The following is a 23,527-nucleotide window of genomic DNA, read 5'->3' on the forward strand; positions in this document are numbered from 1 at the left end:
CGGTGGAAGGTTAAGTACAGGAACTGGGCATGGTGGTATATGCTGCAACTGCAGCACACAGCCAAGCCAAGGCAGGGACATCGCAAGCTCTAGGCCAGTCTAAGCTGTGTATGGAGATCCTATAAACACATCTGGAAGCCTAAAGTTAGAGAACAGATGCCTGTGGGCCCAAGAGATGGGCAAGATGGAGAACAGGGTTATGGACAAACTCTGCCTCCTGCCTAAGCACCACCATGGTGACATGCAGGAAAAAGCTCTGGGGTCAACACTGTATCTTCATCTGCCTCTAGCTACTTCTCCAAGGTGGGGTCCTGAGTCACTAGGCTTACTCCAGCATCAGTATTTGCAAAACAAACGGGGCTGGGTGTCCCTTGTTTTCCTTAGAGCACTTGGGTGAGGAGCCCTGCGAACTCCACTTTGCAAGGTGAACCCTCTGGAATGCAGCTAGTTATGGCATCCAGTTTTCTTTTCTGCCCCCCCCCTCCCAAGACAGGGTTTCTCTGTGTAGCCCAGGCTGTCCTTGGCCCTCCTGGAACTCGCTCTGTAGACCAGGCTGGCCTCGAATTCAGAGATCCACCTGCCTCTGCCTCCCAAGTGATAGGATTAAAGGGGTGTGCCACCACCGCCTGGCAGCATCCAGTTTTCTAAGCATAGCCTACTGTCTGTCTCATAAGAGCCACTAACGGGATTCAGACCCCTGGCGAGGACGACCCACAGTTGGATTGACTCCTGACAGGGTGGCCTTGGGCAAGTCACTCACTTCTCCACTTTCTCTGGTATAAATGGAAACATGCACATCTAACCTGGGGAGATGTAAGTACAGTGGACACTGAGTAGTAAGACCCTCTTCTTTCTGCTCCCCAGCCCCCCTAGCCTGGGAAAGAACAGGGCCCTAGAACACACTAGATGTATGCTGTCTTGGAACCTTCAACAGCAAGCACAGTTGAACACAAAAACTTCTAGTTCCCAGAATCTGCTTCCAAAATGCTGGGGACAGAGAGATTAAGGCAATAACTAGCTTGCTGTTAACACAGGGTTTGGTTTTAAGAGGGCAGATCTTCCTTTATGGCCAGGGAGTTTTCCTCAAGTCTTATCCATCATTTTCTCCAGCTAAGTCTGGAATATACTGTCTGAGGGTGAATTCTCAATTCTTAAGAGAAATGTCGCTTTGTCCAGTGTACAGGTTACGAAACTGGCTCACAGAAGCCAAGTAACTGGCACCAAGACACAACCAGAGAGTTCAGGTCTAGGATTTGAACTAGGGTCCTCTTAAAGTGCCACGCAGAGAAGCCACAGAGAGCGCATGGCTAGGCACAAGCTAGGCACACGATGGTGGGAACCTCGAGCCAAGCCGAGTTTAAAGCCGAGCCTGTTCATTTGCATGCTAATACCCAGAATGCTTTTCCACACACACGGCTTCATTTAATGGAAGCGCTCAGTTTGGAACCGTGTAAAGTTTGGAATGCGTACTTCGCTCCTCTTGCAACTGTGGGAACTTCGCGCCCGTACACGTGCCTTGCCTACAGTCTCAGGCTCTGAGCCCAATGGTTCCGCGGCGGCCCCAGCAGACGAACCTCCGTGTCCAACCCTCGTCTGGTAGCATCCTCAGGCGGGCTAGGGACAAAGCGCTCAGGCCTGGCCGCAGGGTCCGTGGTCAGAGTGCCCGGCATTTTATAGGGCGGAAGGCGCTAGGCATGCTTCTGGCTTGGAGAAGATCGAGGGTACTTCTCCATCCTCGGGTTCCCTACTTTCCCTCAAAACTACTGGAACGTACAGGGGCCGCTGATTTTGTCCATCTTGTCCATCGCCATCATTCGGTCGCTTCTCTGAGCAGGCGACTTCACGCTCCCTGGGGCACAAAGCCCAAGGAGCGGTGTGTGGGGGAAAACGACCTATTTCCCTAGTTATCCAGACGTGCACGCCATTTGCCTCGGTCAGTATGAGGCGGGCAGAAGGTTCCGCCGGCGTCGGGCCGGGACCCCGCGTCCTCCTTAGAGCTGCAGAGCGGGAGGAGGTCGCAGCCGACTTCTAGGGAAATCGGCCATCAAAGGAGAGCTAGGCAGGGTGCTGATGCCCGCCCGACCTGCGGGTGCGCAAGGCAGGCTGGGGGGGGGGGGCTCAGATCCGCACGCTCGCCTACACTCTGGGCGGGCAGCGGAGGGGCTGCTGTAGCTGGTTTGCTGGCTCGGCACTCGGATCGTATTGGTCGGGGTCGGGGTGGGGGGGCTGACTCTGCAGCCCCCGGCCCCGCGGGCGGGGTGGGGAGGCGGGGGGCTCAGGCTGCGCTAGCATTGGCGGAGCTGGGGAGTGGGGGGGCAGGAAGCGGGGGGGGGGGGGGAGCGGAGCTGCGGGGGGGGTGTATAAATAGGGAATGGGGGGACGTGCATCCTCCGCTGGGTGAGGGGGGGTTGCTCGGCACAAAGAAAGTGGAAAGTTTGCGGCGCTAGGCGGCCCAGGCTAGGGAGCCCGGTGCGCACGTGCTGCTGGGCCAGGGCCACCGAGACCCCCCACGCCGAGCCTGCTGCTTTTTTTCTTTCTGCAAGCTGGGGGGGGGGGGGTGTTGTTGGTATCGCCCCCTCCTTCTCCTCCCCCCAGGGGTGAAAGTGCAAGAGGAAGTGCAGCCGCTGCCATCTTTCCTCCGTTCCGAACGCACGGAGCCTGGGGCCGCAGCGCCGCCGCTCCGCCGCCACCCGTGCCTGGCCTGGGGAAGGGCCCACCCTGCCGCTGCCACCCACTCGCTTCGGCCGCCGCCTTCGCCGGGCTCCAAGACCCGGCCTACGCCACCGCCCCCGCGCGCGCCGACCGCCGCTTTCGCCTTCGCCTTTTGTTTCCTTTGCTCCGGAGCCCCCGCCCCGGCTCGCGCTTTGCAGGGGACGCAACGCGCGCCCCCAGCGGGCCCGGGAAAAGCCTCGGAGCGCGCGCTTGCGCTTGCGCGGCGGACCCCTCCTCCTCCCTGCGCGCGCGCGCGCCTTTTGGCTGCGCGCCGGCGCCGCCTGGCGGGCGGGAGGGGAGGTGGTGGCCGCGTTTGCAGGAGGGGCGCACCTCTTCGCTGGTTTGCCCCCTGGAAGGTAGACCGAGAAAGGGAGGCGGGCAGGCGGAGAGTGAGTGCAGCGCCGGGTCCGGCAGGGGGTGGGGTGGCTATGTGGGGGGGCAGTGCACCGCTGGGTCTAGACGTTCTGATTCGGGCAGGGGGCGTGTGCGCTGGGCGCACCTGCGAGGACTACCGAGCCCCGGGCCGCACGTGCGGGGAGTGTGACTTGTCCGCTGAGCCAGGCGTCGCTGCCTAGGGGAAGGGACTGGGGACCGGCGGGTGCCCGGCCCGGCTAGCGGGGAGGGGGCAGCGGCCATGGAGCGGGTCAACGACGCTTCCTGTGGCCCGTCGGGCTGCTACACCTACCAGGTGAGCAGACACAGTACGGAGATGCTGCACAACCTGAACCAGCAACGCAAAAACGGCGGGCGCTTTTGCGACGTGCTCCTACGGGTGGGCGACGAGAGCTTCCCGGCGCACCGCGCCGTACTGGCTGCCTGCAGCGAGTACTTTGAGTCTGTGTTCAGCGCCCAGTTGGGCGACGGCGGAGCTGCAGACGGGGGTCCTGCTGATGTAGGAGGCGCGGCGGCGGCTCCGGGCGGCGGAACTGGAGGCAGCCGCGAGCTGGAGATGCACACCATCAGTTCCAAAGTGTTCGGAGACATCCTGGACTTCGCTTACACGTCCCGAATTGTAGTGCGCCTAGAGAGCTTCCCTGAGCTCATGACGGCCGCCAAGTTCCTGCTGATGAGGTCGGTCATCGAGATCTGCCAGGAAGTCATCAAACAATCCAACGTGCAGATCCTGGTGCCCCCTGCCCGGGCTGATATCATGCTCTTTCGCCCTCCTGGGACCTCTGACTTGGGCTTCCCTTTGGACATGACCAACGGGGCAGCCTTGGCAGCCAACAGTAACGGTATTGCTGGCAGCATGCAGCCTGAGGAAGAGGCTGCCAGGGCCACAGGTGCAGCTATTGCAGGCCAAGCTTCCCTGCCTGTGTTACCTGGGGTGGACCGCTTGCCCATGGTGGCTGGACCCCTATCCCCCCAACTACTGACTTCTCCATTCCCCAATGTGGCATCCAGTGCTCCTCCACTGAGTGGCAAGCGAGGCCGGGGACGCCCCAGGAAGGCCAATCTGCTGGACTCCATGTTTGGGTCTCCAGGGGGCTTGAGGGAAGCAGGCATCCTTCCATGTGGCCTGTGCGGGAAGGTGTTCACTGATGCCAACCGACTCCGGCAACATGAGGCCCAGCACGGCGTCACTAGCCTCCAGTTGGGCTATATCGATCTTCCTCCTCCAAGGCTGGGTGAGAATGGGTTACCCATCTCCGAGGACCCCGACGGCCCCAGAAAGAGGAGCCGGACCAGGAAGCAGGTGGCTTGTGAGATCTGTGGCAAGATCTTCCGTGATGTGTACCATCTCAACCGGCATAAGCTGTCCCACTCTGGGGAGAAGCCGTACTCCTGCCCGGTGTGTGGTCTGCGGTTCAAGAGAAAAGACCGCATGTCCTACCATGTGAGGTCCCATGATGGGTCAGTGGGCAAGCCGTACATCTGCCAGAGCTGTGGGAAAGGCTTCTCCAGGTGAGAATGGCCCCCTCCCCCACTCTCTGCCGGGTACTATCTTAGTTATGCCTCTTGAGACAGTTCCTTGCCAGGATATGGGGATGTGGATCTTGTGGGGGTGGAGGGTCACTGGACCTTAACAGAGCATGCCATGTTTAAATGAAATGTTTTAAGACCCCTGGTTTTGATTTGGTGTGGCCAAGAGCTGCATCCGTCCCTTCAGGCAAGTTCTCCGGCACCAGGGCACTACTGTCCTCATCCTCCGGGGGCCTATGGGAAGGGGCCGGATTCCTCAGGCCAGAGCCATTGGGCCTCCCCATTCTTCTCCCCCGGTTCCCTTTGTGTTTCCGGCACCAGGCGTGGGGCCCCCTCTGGGGGCGGGAGGCTGGGCTCCTCCCTCGACTTTCCCCGCCTGAATGGCTGCGGAGGGAGGGACTGAACAAGTGCGTCTAGGACTCCTTACACTCCCGAGGCCCAGATCCTCCACGCAGTTTGAGTAGGCCAGCCTGCAGCAGCAGTCTCCAGCGTTGCCCCTCATGTGACCCTAGGATTGAGAGGCATAAAGCCGGCTACTCAGGGTTGTTTTGCAATAGTAATGCTGGAATGCTGATGCGCTCTGACCTGGTGGCAATAGAATCCAGTGAACCCACAGCTCCTCGTCTGTTTTCAGGACAGAATGAAAGGCAGAGGCCCTCTTTTTAACTTTTAGTGAGCCTTCCTGGGAACTGAGGACTTCCTGGGAGCAGAGGGTTGTGCTTTTTTTTTTTTCTTCCAGTTTGAGAGTATTGAATAAAAGGCTGGTTTTAACTGGAATCCTGAGGACCTTGTGTGTGTGAGCTTAGGGACAGGGAATTCCCTCAGAGGGGCCCCAACTTCCAACCAGTCTTACCGGTCAGACAGCCCCTGCCCACCTGCTCTGGCGGGCATCTGGCTTGCCAGCCCAGCTGGGGACTTAAGGCTCCATCCCTGGCCTCTGGGGACTGAATTCCATCCGGGTGGCATTCATTGGCTGCTGTGGCGGGAGAGGCTGGGGGGAGGGGAACGCAGAGCTTCTAAGGGGCTTTGGTCTGGACAATGAGTCCCACACCCCCCTCCCAGAAAGGCTGGGCAAGGCATCCCCCTGTCATTCTAAAGCTGCTGCCTCAGGTCCTAGGAATCACTGAATTTCTGTTGGGGGTGGGGTGGGTGGGGTGGGGTTAGCTAGATCAGAGGGAAACATTTGCTTCCCCTCCCCCCAGGGGGGGAAATGATTGAGATGCTTGGGCCCTCGGAGCCAAAGCTTGGTGGTGACTTTGTCTTTGTCTTACTGGGGTGGGGTGGAGTCCTCCCTAGGAGTGGGGGGGGGGAGGAAGACTGGCCAAGTTTGACCCATCTCTTTTGATGTCTTGTTTTTAAAGTCTGTTGATCTCTTTTTCAGGCCTGATCACTTGAACGGACATATCAAGCAGGTGCATACTTCTGAGCGACCTCACAAGTGTCAGGTAGGAACCGGGCAGGGTGTAGTTGGGTGGAAGAATGTTGCTGTTCTCCCAGCCTTGGTCATGAGCAAGCTGCTGCACTGGGCCAGCTGACTGACCACTGCTTTCCACACGCCTCCCACTCTGTCTCTCCCATGTCCTCCCTCGTCCTTTGTTCTATACCCCAGCCCCCTCTGCTTCCCCCAGGGCTGAGATCCTCTTTCTTGGTTCCTTGGTTCTGGTTTCCAGTCTTTGCCTCCATTCTGTTGCTTAGCTTTCCTGTCCTGGCCTTTGCCAGCTCCTTGGCTGGTGGGCCACACTGCACAAGTGTTGTCTTGGTGGGTCTGACACCTTGCTGGGCCTGGCTGCTGGTTCCCAGCACTGTCCGAACTGTAGGGATTTCAAAAGGGCTTCTGGTGGCCCAGCCAACAACCCTTCCCCTGGTTTGAGCTGAGTGGGAACTTGGGTTCCATCAGTGGAGAAAGCATGGCATTAGGCGAGGCTGGAGGTAGGTAGAGGGTGATCCCATCTCCAACGCCAACATCAAGAGCAAGGCAAGGCATTCTCTTCCAATGTGGAATCATGTAAGGAAGCCTGGACTGGATTTTCTCCTGTCTGCTTGAATTCTATCTGGGGGCTCTGCTGGCACCTAGAAGATGAGTTTTCTTTCCTGGCCTCTGAGCATTTCTGTGTGATGAAAAATAACACCACTGTCTTCTTGGTTATCTCCCTCTGCTATGGCAAGTGCCTTCAACTGATTTCAAGACCTGTTGACAAGGGCAGATTCCAGGAGATCAGAGGAAGGAATGGATGTGCACAGTAGGACAGAGCCCCAGGGATAGGAGTAAACATTGCTCACAGATGAATGGCTAGGTAGCCTCTCGCAAGGATGCTGGTTCAAGACAGGCCTGCTGGGATCTGTCTTTGCCTTGCTGCTTCCCGCCTCTCCATCTCTGGCTCTGTTGTCACAGAGCACAGTCTGACTCCCAGGTAGCGTGCTGAGCAGCCCCCAGGCAGGACAGGAGGAGCCCAGAGGGCAGTGGGGGTGTGCCCGGTGGCCTGGGGGGGTAACCTGCACTCTCTGCCCTTTTTCCAGGTGTGGGTTGGGAGCAGCAGCGGCCTGCCGCCCCTGGAACCTCTTCCTAGTGACCTGCCATCATGGGACTTTGCCCAGCCTGCTTTGTGGAGGTCGTCCCATTCAGTTCCTGATACCGCCTTTTCCCTCTCTCTAAAAAAGTCCTTCCCAGCCATTGAAAACCTGAGCCCAGCACACTCCAGCAATGCTCTCTTCTGCACAGCCCCACCAGGATACCTGAGGCAGGGTTGGACAACTCCAGAGGGCAGCCGGGCCTTTACTCAGTGGCCTGTAGGCTAGCCTGGGTCCTTCTGGAGAGGTGGAGGAGAGTGGTGGCTTGCTGGAGACCCTTGCTTTTGGGAGAGGTCAGCAAGATGGTTCCTGCCCACCATTCCAGATCTTCCCAAGATGTCCTAAAGTATTCCCCAGCTTGAAACTCTCAAATAGTGATAGCAAGGAGCACCTTTCTAAGTGCCCCCTTTTCTAAGTGTCCCCAAAGCCTCTGAGTTTCTTTCTGAACACTCGTCTCTCCTCCCCTACCTCAAAAGGTGACGCCCGGGCACGCAACATTGGCTGGCTGACTCTGGAGCTCAGCCCCAGCCTATGTGCTTCCCTTCCCCTGGCCTCACTTTCTTCTGATTGGGGTTTCTGGCCACCCTCCTCCCCCCGGGAGTCACTCCCGCTCCGGAGAAGCCTCTGGCCCGGCTTCAGCGGGGTCATTGTGCTGTACTCTTCCTCCTCACAAGGTCCTGCTTTCATTTCCGCCCAGTGACTTACGCTCATGTCTGAGGTTTTTTTAGCTCGTCTGCTCAGAACTCAACTAACCAGTAGCTTTGTATTGTGATACATGGCTGTAGGGGCTGACAGCAGACAGACACTCCCTCCCCCAGGTCCCTCTGGTGTGTCCCTTAGCCCTGCAGACTCTGCTGGGAGATCAGGAGTGATGATAAAAGTTTTCATTCTAACATTTGAGGCTTTGTGTGTTTTGTCCTTGGTCTGTCATAACAACTGGCATCATTGTCCCTTGGTGTACGGGCCAGCTCCTGTCATGCCTCTGCCCTTAAGCACACACTCACAGACCTGACCCTGTAGCCAGAACTTTCTAAAGAGGACCCAGCAAGGTATGATGTGCTAGCCGCCACACTCTAGGGTTGGTTAAACTTCAGGGACTGCCTCAGCCACAGAGGATAAAAGGGGCCATTTACTCAGACTGATAAAAAAAAAAGCCTTTTGAAGGTAAGGGGCAGGGAGCCTCAGGCTTGAGTCTCCTTAACTGGTTCACATGCCCCAGCCATTGTCCTGGCCTGGAATTCAGCCAGAGCTGAGAGACTGGAGTGTCTTAGCCCTCTCCCATTGCTTCTGGTGACCCCGTATCTGAGGCTGGTCAGATAACGATGAGTGGGGGGGTGGAGGGGTACACTCAAAACAAAGCAGCTAAGGCCAGTGGAACTGGACTTTCATGTGTTACTCTTAGATTTTTCCTGGCTTCTCAAGATGCCCCCTATGGCTTCCAGACTGCTAAGGCCTCCTAGGGTTAGGGGTGTGCATTAGTGTTCTTGGGGTCCTATCCTCCTGCTGCCCCACTCGGGACTGAAAGTTTTAGAAAGTGTGGTGGGGTAAGCATTAAGCATGGTAGGCTCCGTGGCAGGTGGTGATGGTATGCCTCCTGATCGCAGCAGACTGTGAGCCTTGGCTGTGGGCACAGGAGGCACTTCAAGCCAGTAGGCAGTCATACTGTGCTGCTGACTGGCTCCTTTCAGGGCCCTTCTGTTGACTCCCCGTCTGCAGGATGGGGAGTTCTTTCTTCTGAGTCTCAGGTTCTGGGTGTCCCCTTTAAGGTCAGTCTCCCTCAGCCCATTCTCTGCTCTCCTGAGTCACGTGACCAGCCTCTTTTGTGCTCTGTGCTGTCTGAAGTTCTGGTTGGCCCAGACTGGGACTCACACACAGAAAAGCCTGGGGACTCCAGCCACAGAGGGTCAATTGAACAGGGAAGCCAACAGCTACTTTAGTTTGGCTTTATAACAAGGTGATAGCTTCGGCTGTGTCTTTATCCCAGCTGGAGATTGGCATTCCTAATGTTTGCTTGGAGTGAAGTTAGCCTTATTCCTTGAGAGAGAATCAGTGAAGGATGGGGTAGGGAAGCCAGCTGCATCTGCGATTTTAATTTTGCTTAGTTAATCCCCAAATATTTAATCCACTAGGGGATAATCTAGGGTTGGCTGTCCATTATCTTGGGTACCAAAGTATGACCGAGCAAAGCCTTTAAAGGAGAGATTACACATGGTTGTCAAGAGAGACAAGGTATCTTTCCTGCCTCAGGCTTCCTCTCCCTAGAAAAAGGAAGACAATCCTGAATACTTTCATCTGGTTCATGGTAGCTCCTTTGAGTTCTGAGGCTTAAAACTTTCTCGGTATTTGAGGTGGCACACACCTTTAATCCCAGTGCTTGGGAGGGAGACAGGTGGATCTCTGTGTTCGAGACCAGCCTGGTCTACAGAATTATACGACAGCCAGGGCTACATGGTGAGGCCTTGTTTGAAAAAACAAACCCAAGCACCCCCACTCTTACAGCTGCAGGGGATCTTTAACAGAGCTAGCTCTTGTCCCTGGATGATGAATATGTTTACCCCTCTCCCCCAGAGGTATGGGGTTTACAGGTCGCTAGGCTGGGTGGAAGTCTGAATTCCCCTCACTGTGGCCTATCACTGGGTCATGATGATATCCCTAGGTTGGGTCCTCCTGTGACTGAGAGACTGAATATCCAAGATGCTTTCTGGGTTGCCCAGGTGCTGGAGTTTGCCTGCCTATCCTTGCCCCAGGACAGAACTGGAGACCAAGTACATAGGGTCAGTGTCAACACCTTTCTTTCATAGGATGCACATGTATTGGCTTCAGAAGTGGTAAGACTTGAGGCCAGTTCTCAACCTGGCTGTCCTGCATCCTCACAGGGCATCTGTCTGCCCAGCTATGAATTGGTCAAGATAAAAAGACCTCTGGCTGGAAGATGGCTTGGAGACTGGTCTGGTCAGGATGTCTAGATTGCTCCTTTCTCTACTACTTGAGTCTTGGGCAAGGTCACTATCTAATTGTTAGCTTCCTCATTTGTCAAAGAATTAAACAGAAAAACACAAAAGCAAATGTCATAGGGTGACCTGTTTAAGTTAGTACTGTTTACTTGTGACGACAGAGGAACAGGAGGCTTGTGCTGGTGCAGGTGTCTGGGTGGGGTTGAGGAGGGAAATGGTGGCGACTTCTACCTCCACGGCATTGCTATCGGCTTCATGCTTTGACTCTACAGTAAGGAGATACATGTGTCTATGTGGTGACAGTGTTCAGACACTTACCTTGAGATTTCAGGTCCACTTCTAAACAAATAGAGGGAGCTCCATTCTGGCAAGTTAATGGGGTGGCACCTTGCCAGTGGATTAATAACAGCACCCTCAAATGGGAAGCTGCTTTCTCTTACAGTCCTAAAGCAGAGAACACACACAGGGAAAAGAAATTTAAATTCAATTTGACTTTAGCTCCTGAGGCATCTCCATGGAACCAAAATAGCTTGAAAGCCACTGGATCCACCTCTTTTCAAGGCTTTGTGACATTCTGGGATCCCCAAGGCACCTCAGCCTTTGCAGGCCCCGACAGAGGAAGGGAGGTTGGGGAGAGATAATTACTAGGGAACTAGACCCTCATTCGCAGGGTGTGGGTTCTGACCGTTACTTCATAGCTATAGGGCCTGGCTGTGAGGCGTGCTGGGTTGTGCCTTTCAGTGGGTACACACTCCTGGAGTGTGCAGGGGTAACAGCCTGCCTTGCGGGGGCTGCTGTACGATGAACTGCTTAAGACAAACTATCAATGTGAGCTCAGGGCCTGCTCAGCCAATGCTGCAGGCTGCTGTCACTGTCGCTGCCATCACTTCCCCAACATAACATTGCACAAATACTCCTGATGTCTGCAGCCCACTTTCTCCATTCTCCATTAGCAGAACGGACTCTCATTTATTTTATAAGCTGTTTTTTTAATTCACATTACAAGAATATTATGAAGTGTTATCTTTGTAGTTTGTCCTGCCTTTCCATTTCCCTGTGGCCAAGACAATTGTCATATTTGGATGAAACAGATACATTGGATTCTTTGTATAAAGCAGTAAGGGGAAACCCAGGGATGGGGAACAGGAAGACTGGTTCATGTGCTGTAACTCACTTATTATAGCCAGTGCCCCTCAAGTCAGTGCTGTGTGGTTAACAGATGTGGAGGTGTACACCTGTGACCCCAGCACTTTGCAGAAGGGTGAGCAGTTCAAGGTCAAGTTCAGCTTCACAGAGTTTGAGGTTAGCCTGAGTTGCATGAGACCCTGTCTCAAAAAACCAAGGGGATGGGGAGAAAAAAAATGAACAAATACTTAATTCTTCACTCCTATAGAGGAGTATAGGACTTAACTGGCCATGTTTTGATCTTGTCTGTGGTAAAGAACTAATAATTCCAACTCACATATCCCATGAAACAGCATTGTGGGAAGGAAGGGCAGCCACTAGGCATTGTGAGTAGAACCTTAGCTGAACCATCCAGCTTTCTAAAAGGGACTGATTTCACAGGATTACCAGAAACGGCTTTGCTTCCTGGTGTACTCGGTCAAGTGTGAGACGTTGGTTGTTTCTCATCCTGCTCTCCTTTCTCTACTCAGACCTGCAATGCCTCTTTTGCTACTCGAGACCGCCTGCGTTCCCACCTGGCCTGTCACGAAGACAAGGTACCCTGCCAGGTGTGTGGGAAGTACCTGCGAGCAGCGTACATGGCAGACCACCTGAAGAAGCACAGTGAGGGGCCCAGCAACTTCTGCAGCATCTGTAACCGAGGTAATCCCCACTGTTTCCTCACTTCAGAGTATGAGCCTGATCTTCTGGGGAGCCCACCCTCCCCACTGAATGAGAAATGCCCTCACCCAGGCTTTGAGCACATCCCTCAGCTAGTCATTTGAAACCTCTTCCTTTCCAAGAGGCTTGGGTGCTTAAAAAGTCCCAAGAGACTTAATGATGGGAACAGAAGGAAAAAGGTGATCCCCAAGCTCGGGGTCAAATACACCTGCCCAAGTGGCAGGAGAGGATGAATTCACAAATATACTAAACGGAGGTTGGCGAGGCGTCATTAGCCTGAATGGGCTATAAAAGAAAGGGCCCTGCTAGCTCACTCACTGGTATTTGAGAGTCAACGGCCAGGGAAGAAGGCTGGATCTAGAGATAAGTGAGAGACAAAGCTTTCTAGCGTAAATCTTTAAAAGCGATTCCAAACCGATTGTGGCCTTGAAGGACAAAGGTGGAAGGGGCTCTGAGCAGGGCAGTGCGCTTGAGGTTGGCTGAGGTTGGCCTGTGTAGTGTCTAGCTGGCAGTAGTGTTGTTTTGGAGGAAGTCCGGCGTGGCCCTGAGGCTCTGCTGGGTAGAGTTGGCTGTTGGAAGTGCTGGAGTTTGTTGCAGACAGTGTCTGTGCTGAAGGAGTTGGGGCGAGCGAGGCTGCTTCTTTGGTCTCCTTCTGTGCTTGCTTTGACCAGATGGGCATGTTGCTCGTTGCTTCCCGGGGCACTCTTGTGTCACCGTTTTATAAGTCTAGTATCTGACTTACCGGGTTGAACATCGAACGAACCAGGAATCAGGATACACAGAGTTTAGTTCCGGCCCCTTGCCATGTAGCTTTGGGCTCTCCTTGCCTTGCTTCTTCTCTTAAAAGTGATTAAGAACCTTCTTCCCCTTTCCATCTCATGAAGTTGCTGTGAGGACCCCGAGAGAAGGTAGCTGGGAGTTCTCTGAATCCACAAGGAGTTGCACCTTTGGGACGCTCCTCCTTACTCTGTAAAATGGTAAAATGGTGTGATGCTGCTTCCTGATAGTCTGGTTTGGACAAGGCACAAGGCTGCTGCAGAGCACTGTCTCTGAGTGTTCCAAAGTTCTGGATGGAGACACTCTGCTGGGTAGAAGTTTTCTTGGAGTCATGGAGCCAGGTGCCTTCCAGAGACTACACACACCCTCACATTTGCCTTGCTGGCCACCTAATATTGATGCCTGTTCCATTGGGAAACCTGCTGTGAATGCTTCAGCTGTTTCTTCATTCCCTCTCAGAGCAAACAGTGGGGTGGTGAGGGCAGGTGTCTTAGAAAGACTCCAGTCTTAGAAAGCTGGGTTTTTTTTTGCCTTGTTTCATCCTAACCTGGCTTTCATAGAGTACCTCCAAAATAACTCTAAACTTGCCAAAATGCACCATCAGCAGGACTTGGTCAGGTTTCCTGTGAAGTAACCAATCCTGGAACTGGCTCAGTGGGCAGAGCTGAGAACTGCTGAAAGTGGTGGAGGACATTAATAATAAAACTGCAAGTCCAGCCCAGGTGACAGAAGAGGGCAAGAACAGGACAGCGGCGACTCGGGGCTCTGAGCAGCCCAGGTGGAGGCAGCAACGGAGTTAGCCCATTAGGATACAGTTTTCCTCAAGAGCTGCAAGAGGACTTCAGCACAGCTACAAGCCATGGGACTAGGGTGTGGAATTCAAGAGAGCAAACCCAGAGCCCACCAAGACGGTGGCCACAGGCTGGAGAGCAGTCTACATGTTCCTCCAGGTCTAGCCCATGCTGGGTACTCAGAAGAGGAAACAGCTGCAGCCATTCTGAGGAGAGGAAAAGCTGGATGCTGCCTCTGGACGGCCAAACAGGGATAGCAGCACACAGATGTCAACGAACAAGAGGGTGGAAGAGGATGAGGGGACTCTCTGTCATCCTTTGCCCTGTGCCACCAAGGCTATCAATTAAATAAGTGAATGTTCGTAGAGCTGGGGTTGTGATTTGGTGGTAGAGCACCTGCCTGCATGCCAAGGCTTTGTGTTCAGTCCCAGGCACTGCAGAATAATCTCAGGTAAGGTTGAATCAGGTGAACTTACAGGTATCTTCTGAAATCTTTCAGTCCAGTAATACTTTGTTACTTTTTTGGAATATTTTGAAATTGTGTGTGTGTGTATGACCATGTGAATGCAGCAGCCCATGGAGTGCATTGGATCCCCTAGAACTGGAGTTATAGGTAGTCATGAGCCATGATGTGGGTTCTAGGAACTAAAATTGGGTGCTGTTACAGAGGAGTGCTTTTAACCACTGAGCCATCTTTCAGCCTTGCCCTGAAGCCCAGGCTGGCCTCAAACTTGCACTATTGCTTGTAATTTTTTGCATTTGAGAGACTGAGGCAAGAGGACAGCTCGAATTCCAAGCCAGCCAATGCTACACAGTGACATCTTATCACAGACAAAGGAGAAGAGCCTTTGTCACAGACAAAGGAGATGGTCTAGTAGCCTACTCCTGTGGCACTTACAAGGCTAAGGCAGGAGTATTCTCATGAACTGAAGGCTAGCCTGGGCTAAATAGCAATTACTAGGCCAGCCAAGACCTTCTATCATAAAACAGAACAAACAACAACCAAAAAATAAACACACAAGGGGGGTTGGGGATTTAGCTCAGTGGTAGAGCGCTTGCCTAGCAAGCACAAGGCCCTGGGTTCGATCCTCAGCTCCAAAACACACACACACACACACACACACACACACACACACACACACACACACACACACACACACACGGGAGGCTGGAGAGATGGCTCAGCAATTAAGAGCATGAGCTGCTCTTTCAGAGGACCCAGGTTCAATTCCCAGCACCCACATGGCAGCTCACAGCTGTCTGTAACTCCTGTTCAGGGGATCCGATGCACTCATACAGACATACCTGCAGGCAAAACACCAATATATAAAAAATAAGAATAAATAAATAAATTTTAAAAAGACACATACAATGGAGGCAAGGTATGGTGGCACACACCTTTGATCCCAGCACTGGGGAGGCAGAGGCAGGCAGATCTCTTGAGTTCAAGGCCAGCCTGGTCTATAAAGTGAGTTCCAAGACAGCCAGGGCTGCACAGAGAAACCCTGTCTCGAAAAACAAACAAAACCAAGCAAGCACACACAAGGGAAACTTCTTCCTGTCAGATGAACACGTGGGTAACAAGGTAGCACCATGCCATTCTCCTGCACTGGCAGTCTTAATGCACCGTTAGATTTGGCCCCTCCAGGGTTTGGACACAGAAAAAGCAGTCCCCAGTCTCTGCACGGACATGAACATGCCTGTGAATTATAGGGACACAAGCAAGAAAGTGCAACTGAAGACGGGCGGCCTTTCGCCACTGACAAACTCCCCGTTTCTGGAGAGGGAGAGACCTGCTGTCAGCAGTCTCAAGTGCAGTTTTCCACCCTGGAGGCCCTACCTCAAGCGGCCTCTTTGGCTCTTGGTTCATCAGTGAGTAGGTGGGTGAGCTTAGAATTTCAGCTAAATACATCTAGCCTCAAAGACACATTCTGCTCAGAAACTCCGCTTTTTCATCTCAACACTTGACTTGCTGAGTTGCTGTGTTTCAGTTCTGGGTTTTAAGTGGCAGCTGTGGATCTGTTCTTGCCACTTTCCAAGTAAGTCTGCTATAGACAGTACCATCTGCAACCAGGGGAAGTCGAGAGGATCCAGCCACATAGTCCTCAGAATGGTTTTGGGGAACATGCAGGATGTTTTTATTGAGTATCTGCTGTATTTTCTATTAGATAGCTCTCCCTACACGGAGTGACTATAATAATTCCTGGTGCTTTTTTTTCCCATTCACTCTCATTGTAATGGGCCTGTTCTGGCATGCCATAAAGAGGTTTCATTCTACTTCAGAGGCCCCAAAGGAATGAAAAACCAAAGAAAAATTCTCTTGTGAAATGGCAGCATCATATCATCAGAAAGTTCCGATGTCTTGTGCTGGTTTGTGGGGCCACTGTGTCCTGTTTGGCATGTGTTTAGAGGGCTTTACAATGCCAACTGGAGGGGCAGGGCTAAAAGCCTTCCCCTCTTCCCTTTAGCCTTGCCCACCCATTCCTTACTGTAGCTTGCTTCTTAGGAATGTCTGTCTTCCAGTGTCTGGCCCCAGGCCAAGCACTTAAGTACAGCCCAAGACCTCTCCCCAGGCAGGCTAGACAACTAGGCCTTAAGTACAGACCAGTCTTTGAAGTAACTATGTTAAGAAAGGCAATATTTGCCGGGCAGTGGTGGCGCACGCCTTTAATCCCAGCACTCGGGAGGCAGAGCCAGGCGGATCTCTGTGAGTTCGAGGCCAGCCTGGGCTACCAAGTGAGTTCCAGGAAAAGGCGCAAAGCTACACAGAGAAACCCTGTCTCGAAAAACCAAAAAAAAAAAGAAAGGCAATATTCTTCTGATAACACATTTCCCTGAGGATCACCACCTGCTATCCTCAGGTTTTGCTAAAGAAGGTTCCCACAGGCCAGCCCTCTGTCTCCTCAAAGCCCATTCTAACACATTATCACACAGTTGTGATAATGAACCCTATTGCACAAGTCCAAAGGACTTTTTTGTTGTTTTGAAGCTGAAGGGCAATTTTATTAGAGTTTGAAAGAAAAATATCAGGGTATATTAGAGTTTTCTAGAGGAACAAAACTGATAAAATGGAATATATATATATGAAAAGGTGATTTATTAGAGTGGCTTGCAGGCTGTGGTCCAGCTATTCCAACAGTGGCTGTCTACCAATGGAAGGTCTGAGAATCCATTAGTTTGTCAGTCCATGAGGCTGGATTTCTCAGCTGGTCAATATAGGAGGGAATCCCAAAGAAGTAGGCTCTAATGCCAGTGAAGGACTGGACTTGCCATCGAGACTGCAAGCAAGCAGGCAAAGAGAGCAAGCTCCCTCCTTCCATGTCCTTTATGTCGACTGCCAGCAGAAGGTGTGGCCCAGATAAAGGTGGATCTTGCCCATCTCAGAAGATCCAAACTAAAAGTGGGTTCACTTCAACTTATTTAATTAAAAAAAATCCCTCACAGGTGTACCCAGCTGCTTGGGTTTTAGTGAATTCCAGATGTAGTCAAGCTGACAACCAAGAATAGCCATCCCACAGGGAGACAAGTGGTATATCTCAGCAGTTGCTGGGAGAAGGGAGATGGAGAAGAGGAGAAAAAGCCTTTTAAATTAAGAATGTGGCATGCATGAAAATTACTTTATCACACTAAGCCTCTAATTCATCAGTAAAATGGGTATTATAATAATTTTAAATGGGTAGAGTATTGGGGATACTCTGTTTACAACTTCATACAAAATGTTGGGCCCTGCCACACTATCAGCATTTAAAAGTAAATCTTTGGCAGGGAGGTGGTGGCACACGCCTTTGATCCCAGCACTTGAGAGGCAGAGGCAGGTAGATCTCTTGAGTTTGAGGCCAGCCTGGTCTACAGAGCAAGTTCCGTGACAGCTGGGGCTATACAGAGAAACCCTGTCTCAAAAAAACAAAACAAAACAAAAACAAACAAACAAAAAAGTGAACCTTTGTTACTGTTCAGGCAGTGTTCAAAATGTGGCTTGCTGGACATGGTTGCTCTTCCTCTAATCTCAGCATTTGGGAAGCTGATGCAGGAGGATGCCACATATTTCAGAAAAGTCTAGGCCACAGAGTTAGACTATATAATAAAAAAAACCAAAAACAAGCGAATGAATGAATGAATGCATGCTGTAGCAATTCACACTTTTTAAAATCAAGTTCTGTGCAGAAATCACACAGTACATTTTCTGCCTTTGACCCTTTGGCAGGGAATCTCTCTGTGATCCTGTGACTAGTTTTAAAAGGGAACAAGGGGCGGGCAAGATAACTCAGTAGGTAAAGGTACTTGTCACCAATTCTGAAGACCTGAGTTCAATGCCTGAGAGATGGTAGGAGAGAACCAACTTCTACAAGTTGTCTTCTGACCTTTACCCCTACCCCCAAGTAAATAAATAAATGTAGCCAGTGGTGGTGGCACATACCTTTAATCCCAGCACTTGGGAGGCAGAGGCAGGTAGATCTCTAAGTTTGAGGCCAGCCTGGTCTACAGATCAAGTTCCAGGACAGCCAGGGCTACACAGAGAAACCATGTCTTGAAAAACCAAGAAACATAAATAAATAAATGTAATAAAACAAACTTAAATGGAAGCAGAAGTACCTGGGGAATGTGCTGGCCAGATCTGGAGTAGATTAAAGGAACGAAAAAGGGCACTGACCCTTAAGTGAGCATTACACTAGAAGCCTTTAGGTTCCTACTAAAGGTCTTTTCTGATACTTGACTTTGGTGGGATTTGATGGCATACTTCTTTCCTGTGAAACTCAAGTCAGTCATTTTATTGGCCTGCCTGATTCTGTGGCGTCATTCTTGCAAGGCCTTGTGACTTTTGTGGAAACTGGCCCAAGATCCATTCTCCAGCTTGAGATGCTCATGCCTTAAACTAACTGAAGCGTGAGGAGTAAAGTGAAGCTGCTCTAAGACGGCCAGAGCTCATCCTGAGAGAGGCTGGTGGATGCTCCACAACCAAACCGAGAAGAGCAGCATGGATAAAGGACGACCAGGATGCCGCTTCATGCAACTCCCTGTCTCTGTTCTTCAAAAGGTGGAACCAGTACTTAAGTCCTTGTTCTGAAGGTGGAAAAGTTAAAATAGAGCATGCGCCAACAGGTAGAAGAAAGGGGACCCCTGGAAGCTTCCTTGGGGGTTTCCCTGTAAGTGATAAGCAGGCTTCTGCTGGCTGGAGCCCCAGACGCTTATCTAACCACGTTTCTAGCCATGGTCTCTGCAGCTGACATGGGCCTGTGTGACATCACTCAAACCGCCTGGTACTGAGGCACCAAGCAAGCCAAGGTGGCTGGCCTGGGCCCTTCAATGTAGCCTTTACAGAGAAGCTGACTCATGGACAGTGGCACTCTCCATCCTGACCTCATGGCCTGATGTGATTGCAGATGTTTTGAGCCAAGGAGAGAACTCCTTCCAGGTGCAGCTGACCAGGGAATGCTAGCCAGAGCTGCCAAAGAAAAGGCATGGGGAGCAGAGAGATATCTCTTGCTGGCTGTGGGATCTCATCTCCTTTTGTCTTGTTTAGGTTTCTCCTCTGCCTCCTACTTAAAGGTCCATGTTAAAACCCACCACGGTGTTCCCCTTCCCCAGGTCTCCAGGCACCAGGAACCCATCCTGAATGGGGGAGCAGCGTTCCACTGCGCCAGGACCTATGGCAACAAAGGCAAGCGACCCCTTGCTCTGCACTTTGCTTCTCTGCGCAGACTGTGTTGTGAGGGCGCTGGGCCGGGTGGTGGGGAGGCAAGAATCGCAGTGCTCTCCAGGACAAAGTTAATCATGGGTATCTCACTCCCCAACAGTGAGTGAGGCTTTAGGTACTGCTGATCCAGCCTGCCTCTTCTTCCCCAGCCTTCCTTCCTTCCTCTTGGCTAGCCCCCATTGTCTGGAGCCCTGCAGGGTTGCCCTAGGGCCTGAAGAGGAACTGCATGAAGAGTTACTCTGGGTCTATCCACCGCCTGCTGTCCTGCAGGATGGTGTGGATCTGTGGCTGAATGCTTTCTCCTTGGTTGATACTATGGGTGGGTGGGAGCCATTGGCTGGCTTCTTCCATGGTATTGGTGGTTGGTTGCCACAAGTGGTCCTTTCCAAAGAGCCTCTGGCTGCATTTGTGAGGTGCATGGCAGTAAATGAGCTACCTGACTGCTTCTGATTTGGAGTTGGTTTGTTTGACAAGAGTTTCCAGGCTCACCATTAACTTGTTGGTTCATGTTGTTTGGGGGTGTGTCATGTTGTTGTTGTTGCCTTTTCGCCAGGGGCATGGCAGATGGTAGAGATGGCATGCTCCATGCTCCCATCACAGACCTCCCATCCTGGCATGGCTCTCTGGACCCAGGCAGGAAGCTGCTAGTTGGCAGTATACCCCAGTGTGGACAAAGCAGGGCAGTAAGGGCCATTTCTTGGCGTAGACGGGGCTACCCAGCTGACAAGTTGTTGAGAGTTGCTGTTCTTCTGTGTACTTTGGCTGTATGGCCCTGGAAGGGTCTCTGCAGAAATGGAAAGGTTGTATAAGCCTTGTATAAGGGTTGGTTGCTATCTGAGCCATCAGTAAGATCTAGCGGAGTAGAGGATCTCATTCATGGTTCTAGTTTTGCCTGCTTTGTGAAGGGAGCCACTGGTCTAGTGCAGGGGACAAGCCACTGTCACATCTGCTCATCATAATCAGAACAGATTTACTCCAGAGGCACTCTGGAAGCACCTAGGAATTGGGGGGCTCTGGGTTGTTCTGAGCAGAAGTAGGAGGGATCCCCTTTAGCCTTCCTTCCTTGAAGCAGGCTGAGATGATGAACTCTAAACTCACATCTGCATGAAGAGTTTACAGTGAGGGAGGCTGGTGGTCCCAGGACACTGTCCTCTTGCCCCCATAGGCATTCTAGGCTCTTAACAGACCAGCCAAACCTCCATGGGTTCTGCCAGGTTAGTTAATGGCCAAAACTGGTCTTCCAGAGCCTGTGAGCTGGCCTCTCATGACCCCTCCAGGAGGGGATAGCTCCCGTGCCTGGCCTCATCTCTTCCCTGTTTTGTTTTTTCATAGAAGGCCAGAAATGCTCACATCAGGATCTGATTGAGAGCTCTGATTCCTATGGTGACCTCTCAGACGCCAGTGACCTGAAGACACCAGAGAAACAGAGTGCCAACGGCTCTTTCTCCTGCGACATGGCAGTCCCTAAAAACAAGATGGAGTCTGACGGGGAGAAGAAGTACCCATGCCCTGAATGTGGGAGCTTTTTCCGTTCTAAGTCCTACTTGAACAAACACATCCAGAAGGTGCATGTCCGGGCCCTGGGGGGTCCCTTGGGGGACCTAGGCCCTGCCCTTGGTTCACCCTTCTCTCCCCAGCAGAACATGTCTCTTCTCGAGTCCTTTGGATTTCAGATTGTTCAGTCAGCGTTTGCGTCATCTTTAGTGGATCCTGAGGTGGACCAGCAGCCCATGGGGCCTGAAGGGAAGTGAGACATGCCGCCGTGTCCCCACAGAACAGCCACTGGGGACTGCTGAGAATGCTGTGAATGCAGAGGGAAGTGATGTCTTTGGGTTCTGTAGCTGAGAGATTTTTATTCATTTTTAACCCCCATCCCTGCCCCTATCCTGCTCCCCTCCCTGTCCATCCCCTATTCCTCCCAATGGTCTTAGAACTAGACTCTCATCTGATCCTCTGCAGAAATATTTGAGAGACCTGGTATGAGACAAGGGCAGAAACACTACATAGGCCTCTCTGGCAGCACCAGTCCTGGTTCCTCTAGTTCTGAGCCAGAACTTCTGGTGCTCAGCTCTTGGTGATCCCAAACCCAACTCCAAGGCCTTCTTGGACCTTGGTAGTTTTGGTCCCTCCCACTTCTTTCATTCCTCATCCCCTCCTAGATCCTCAAAGAAATTACAGTTGGGTCTCTACCCTCTTATGGCCAACTATTTTTAAGGAAGCAGAAACCTACAGCATCCCATGGACCATAGGATGCGTGTCCTCTGAGAGCCCTGTGAGGTTGGCCCTGGTCTTCCTGAGCTGCTGGAAGCTAACATTTTACTGCCAGGACAAGCTCATCTACTGAGGACACCTCTACCCCAAATTCCAGTTTCTTACTTGATTTTAACCATTCAACTTGCTGTTGGGCTTTGATTCTCTAATTCTTATTGTTATTTTTAGGACCAGTTGTAGTGAATTGCTACTGAAAGCTACCCCAGGTGACACAGCTCTTTGTAAACCGCAGTCACAAGTTAGGGTTAGTATTAAACTTTGTTTAGATGTACCATAATTAACTTGGCTAGTTGTTTGAAGTCTATGGAAGAAATAGTTTTATGCAAAATTTTAAAAAAAAAGTTCCAGTCTGATCAGGAAGAGGTTTCAGTGGTGTTGGGGGCCAGGAAGGTGGAAGAACCTCAGGTAGAGACAGTGTGTACCTTGGTTGTGTTACACTTGAGCAAGCCCAGGTTGACCTTGTGATGTGAATGGATCTGATCAGACTATATTAAAAACATTAGTATGATACTCTGCCTGCTCCCCTGAGTCCAGTTTTTCAACTGTGTCTTTGGGACCTGGACATCAGTAGTCTGGACACCCTGCCGGGGAGGGGGAGTAAGTGGTTCCCAAGAGATCCCATTCTTCTCCATTTCACTGATTCCACTGTGCCTAATGGGTAGATGTTCCCACCAAAAGACAAGTCTCCAGGACTCATTTACTCAACAGATATTCAGTCCTTATTTTCACTGTTGTGCACCAGGTATGTTTACAAGCTCTATAAGGAACACAACAGCCCTTGGACTTCCTGGGAGAGATGGTTAACAAGCAAGCAGGTTTGAGTATGGCTCTCAGACAGTTAGAACTGCAAGAGGAAGGCAGCCCAAGGGGACCAGTTAGTAACAGCCAGCAGACAGGGTAACCCGGGAAGGTGTGAGGCAAGGGTTAGGACTTGGGGGGGACTCCAGGCAATGACCTGCTAGAACTGTGGAGGGACATGGCAGGGAGAAAAACAGTGCGACCAGAGGGCTCTAATAGCCCCCATTATCTAGCTTGTTTTGTTGTTCACTTGTTACGAATGTATGAAGAGAGGACACTCTTAGTTCTGTGTATGTATATGCTTGTGTATGTGCTGCTGTGTGCATGTGGAGGCCAGAGGACAGCCTCCAGTGTTGTTCCCGAGGTCCATCCACCTTGGTTTCTGAGGTGCTCTCTCACTGACCTGGAGTTCGCCAAGCAGGCTAGGCTGGCTGGCCTGAAGGCACGCCCCTTGTAATTCCAGTTCTGGGGTTACAAGTGCACACCACTGTGCCTGGCATTTTTTTTTAACACAGGTTCTGGGGCTCAAACTCGGGTCCTCATGTTTTCAAGGCAAGCACTTTACTGATTGAGCTGTCTCCCAGCCCCACAAAGGAGAATTAATTAATGGGAACAAACACCAATCGCAAGAGGGACTGGCAGGCTCACACCTCAAGGATCTTGAGAAACCTCAAAATGAATAGAATAGTCTTTGATCTCCAAACAGGAAGAAAGAAACAATCGATGGTAAAGGAGAAAAGATAAACATGGCAGGAGGGACAAAGCACAACATTACTGAATCCCACGTCAACAGTGATCACATTGCTATTCTGATTGAAAGGCAAAACTTTCTGGCTAGATTTTTAAAATAAGTCATCCATTTACATGAACTCTTGGGTAACTTGCTCAGCTTTGTGGACTGTAGAATAGAGTTGGCCAGGCTGACCTAGCATGCTGGAATTTTGCAGACCTGTGGCTTTGTGACCATTATAGATTTGCAGCCTGATTATTCTTGTGTTAAAAGTACAGACCTGGCCTTGAGGCGAGGACTTGACGTGTTTGCCCCGAGTCCTTCTGAAGACATTCTTAGTTCTGTGCCCTGGCCACCCTGCCACCCTGGGCAAGTGGGAACTCTAGTTATAAAGGAGGTCCTGTCAGTGTTCCATGGCAGGAAGTAAACAACCAAACAAGCAGATGCTCCTGCCTGCCCCAGC

At 51.8% G+C, this 23,527-nt stretch overlaps 1 protein-coding gene, 1 long non-coding RNA gene and 1 other non-coding gene across 8 annotated transcripts in view; 2 read left to right on the forward strand and 1 right to left on the reverse strand.

Moving 5' to 3' along the window:
• The first annotated feature begins 3,176 nt into the window (after positions 1–3,176).
• Positions 3,177–22,049, forward strand: Patz1 (POZ/BTB and AT hook containing zinc finger 1). Of its 6 annotated transcripts, none has more exons than XM_052736309.1 (5): positions 3,179–4,617; positions 6,017–6,080; positions 11,813–11,984; positions 19,092–19,229; positions 20,601–22,049. In XM_052736309.1, exons 1-5 carry the CDS (start codon positions 3,347–3,349, stop codon positions 21,014–21,016), a joined length of 2,061 nt encoding a protein of 686 aa, XP_052592269.1. In that variant the 5' UTR covers positions 3,179–3,346; the 3' UTR covers positions 21,017–22,049. The 6 variants fall into 6 exon arrangements, with proteins under 6 accessions (XP_052592274.1, XP_052592273.1, XP_052592269.1 ...); XM_052736308.1 differs by having other exon boundaries at positions 3,180–4,617; positions 20,598–22,049; XM_052736312.1 differs by having other exon boundaries at positions 3,183–4,617; positions 19,157–19,229; positions 20,598–20,740.
• Positions 10,275–23,527, reverse strand: part of LOC128109130 (uncharacterized) — a 41,224-nt gene continuing 27,971 nt past the window's right edge. The window contains exon 2 of the long non-coding RNA XR_008217680.1: positions 10,275–10,601. This is a non-coding gene — a long non-coding RNA (uncharacterized LOC128109130). The remainder of the gene's footprint in view (positions 10,602–23,527) is intronic.
• Trnaa-agc (transfer RNA alanine (anticodon AGC)) lies at positions 14,597–14,673 on the forward strand. Its single transcript has one exon. It is a non-coding gene; the product is annotated as a tRNA-Ala (tRNA).

This window comes from Peromyscus californicus, unplaced genomic scaffold (assembly GCF_007827085.1).
Source record: "Peromyscus californicus insignis strain IS unplaced genomic scaffold, ASM782708v3 Scaffold_13__1_contigs__length_99412109, whole genome shotgun sequence".
NCBI classification, from domain to species: Eukaryota; Metazoa; Chordata; class Mammalia; order Rodentia; family Cricetidae; genus Peromyscus; species Peromyscus californicus.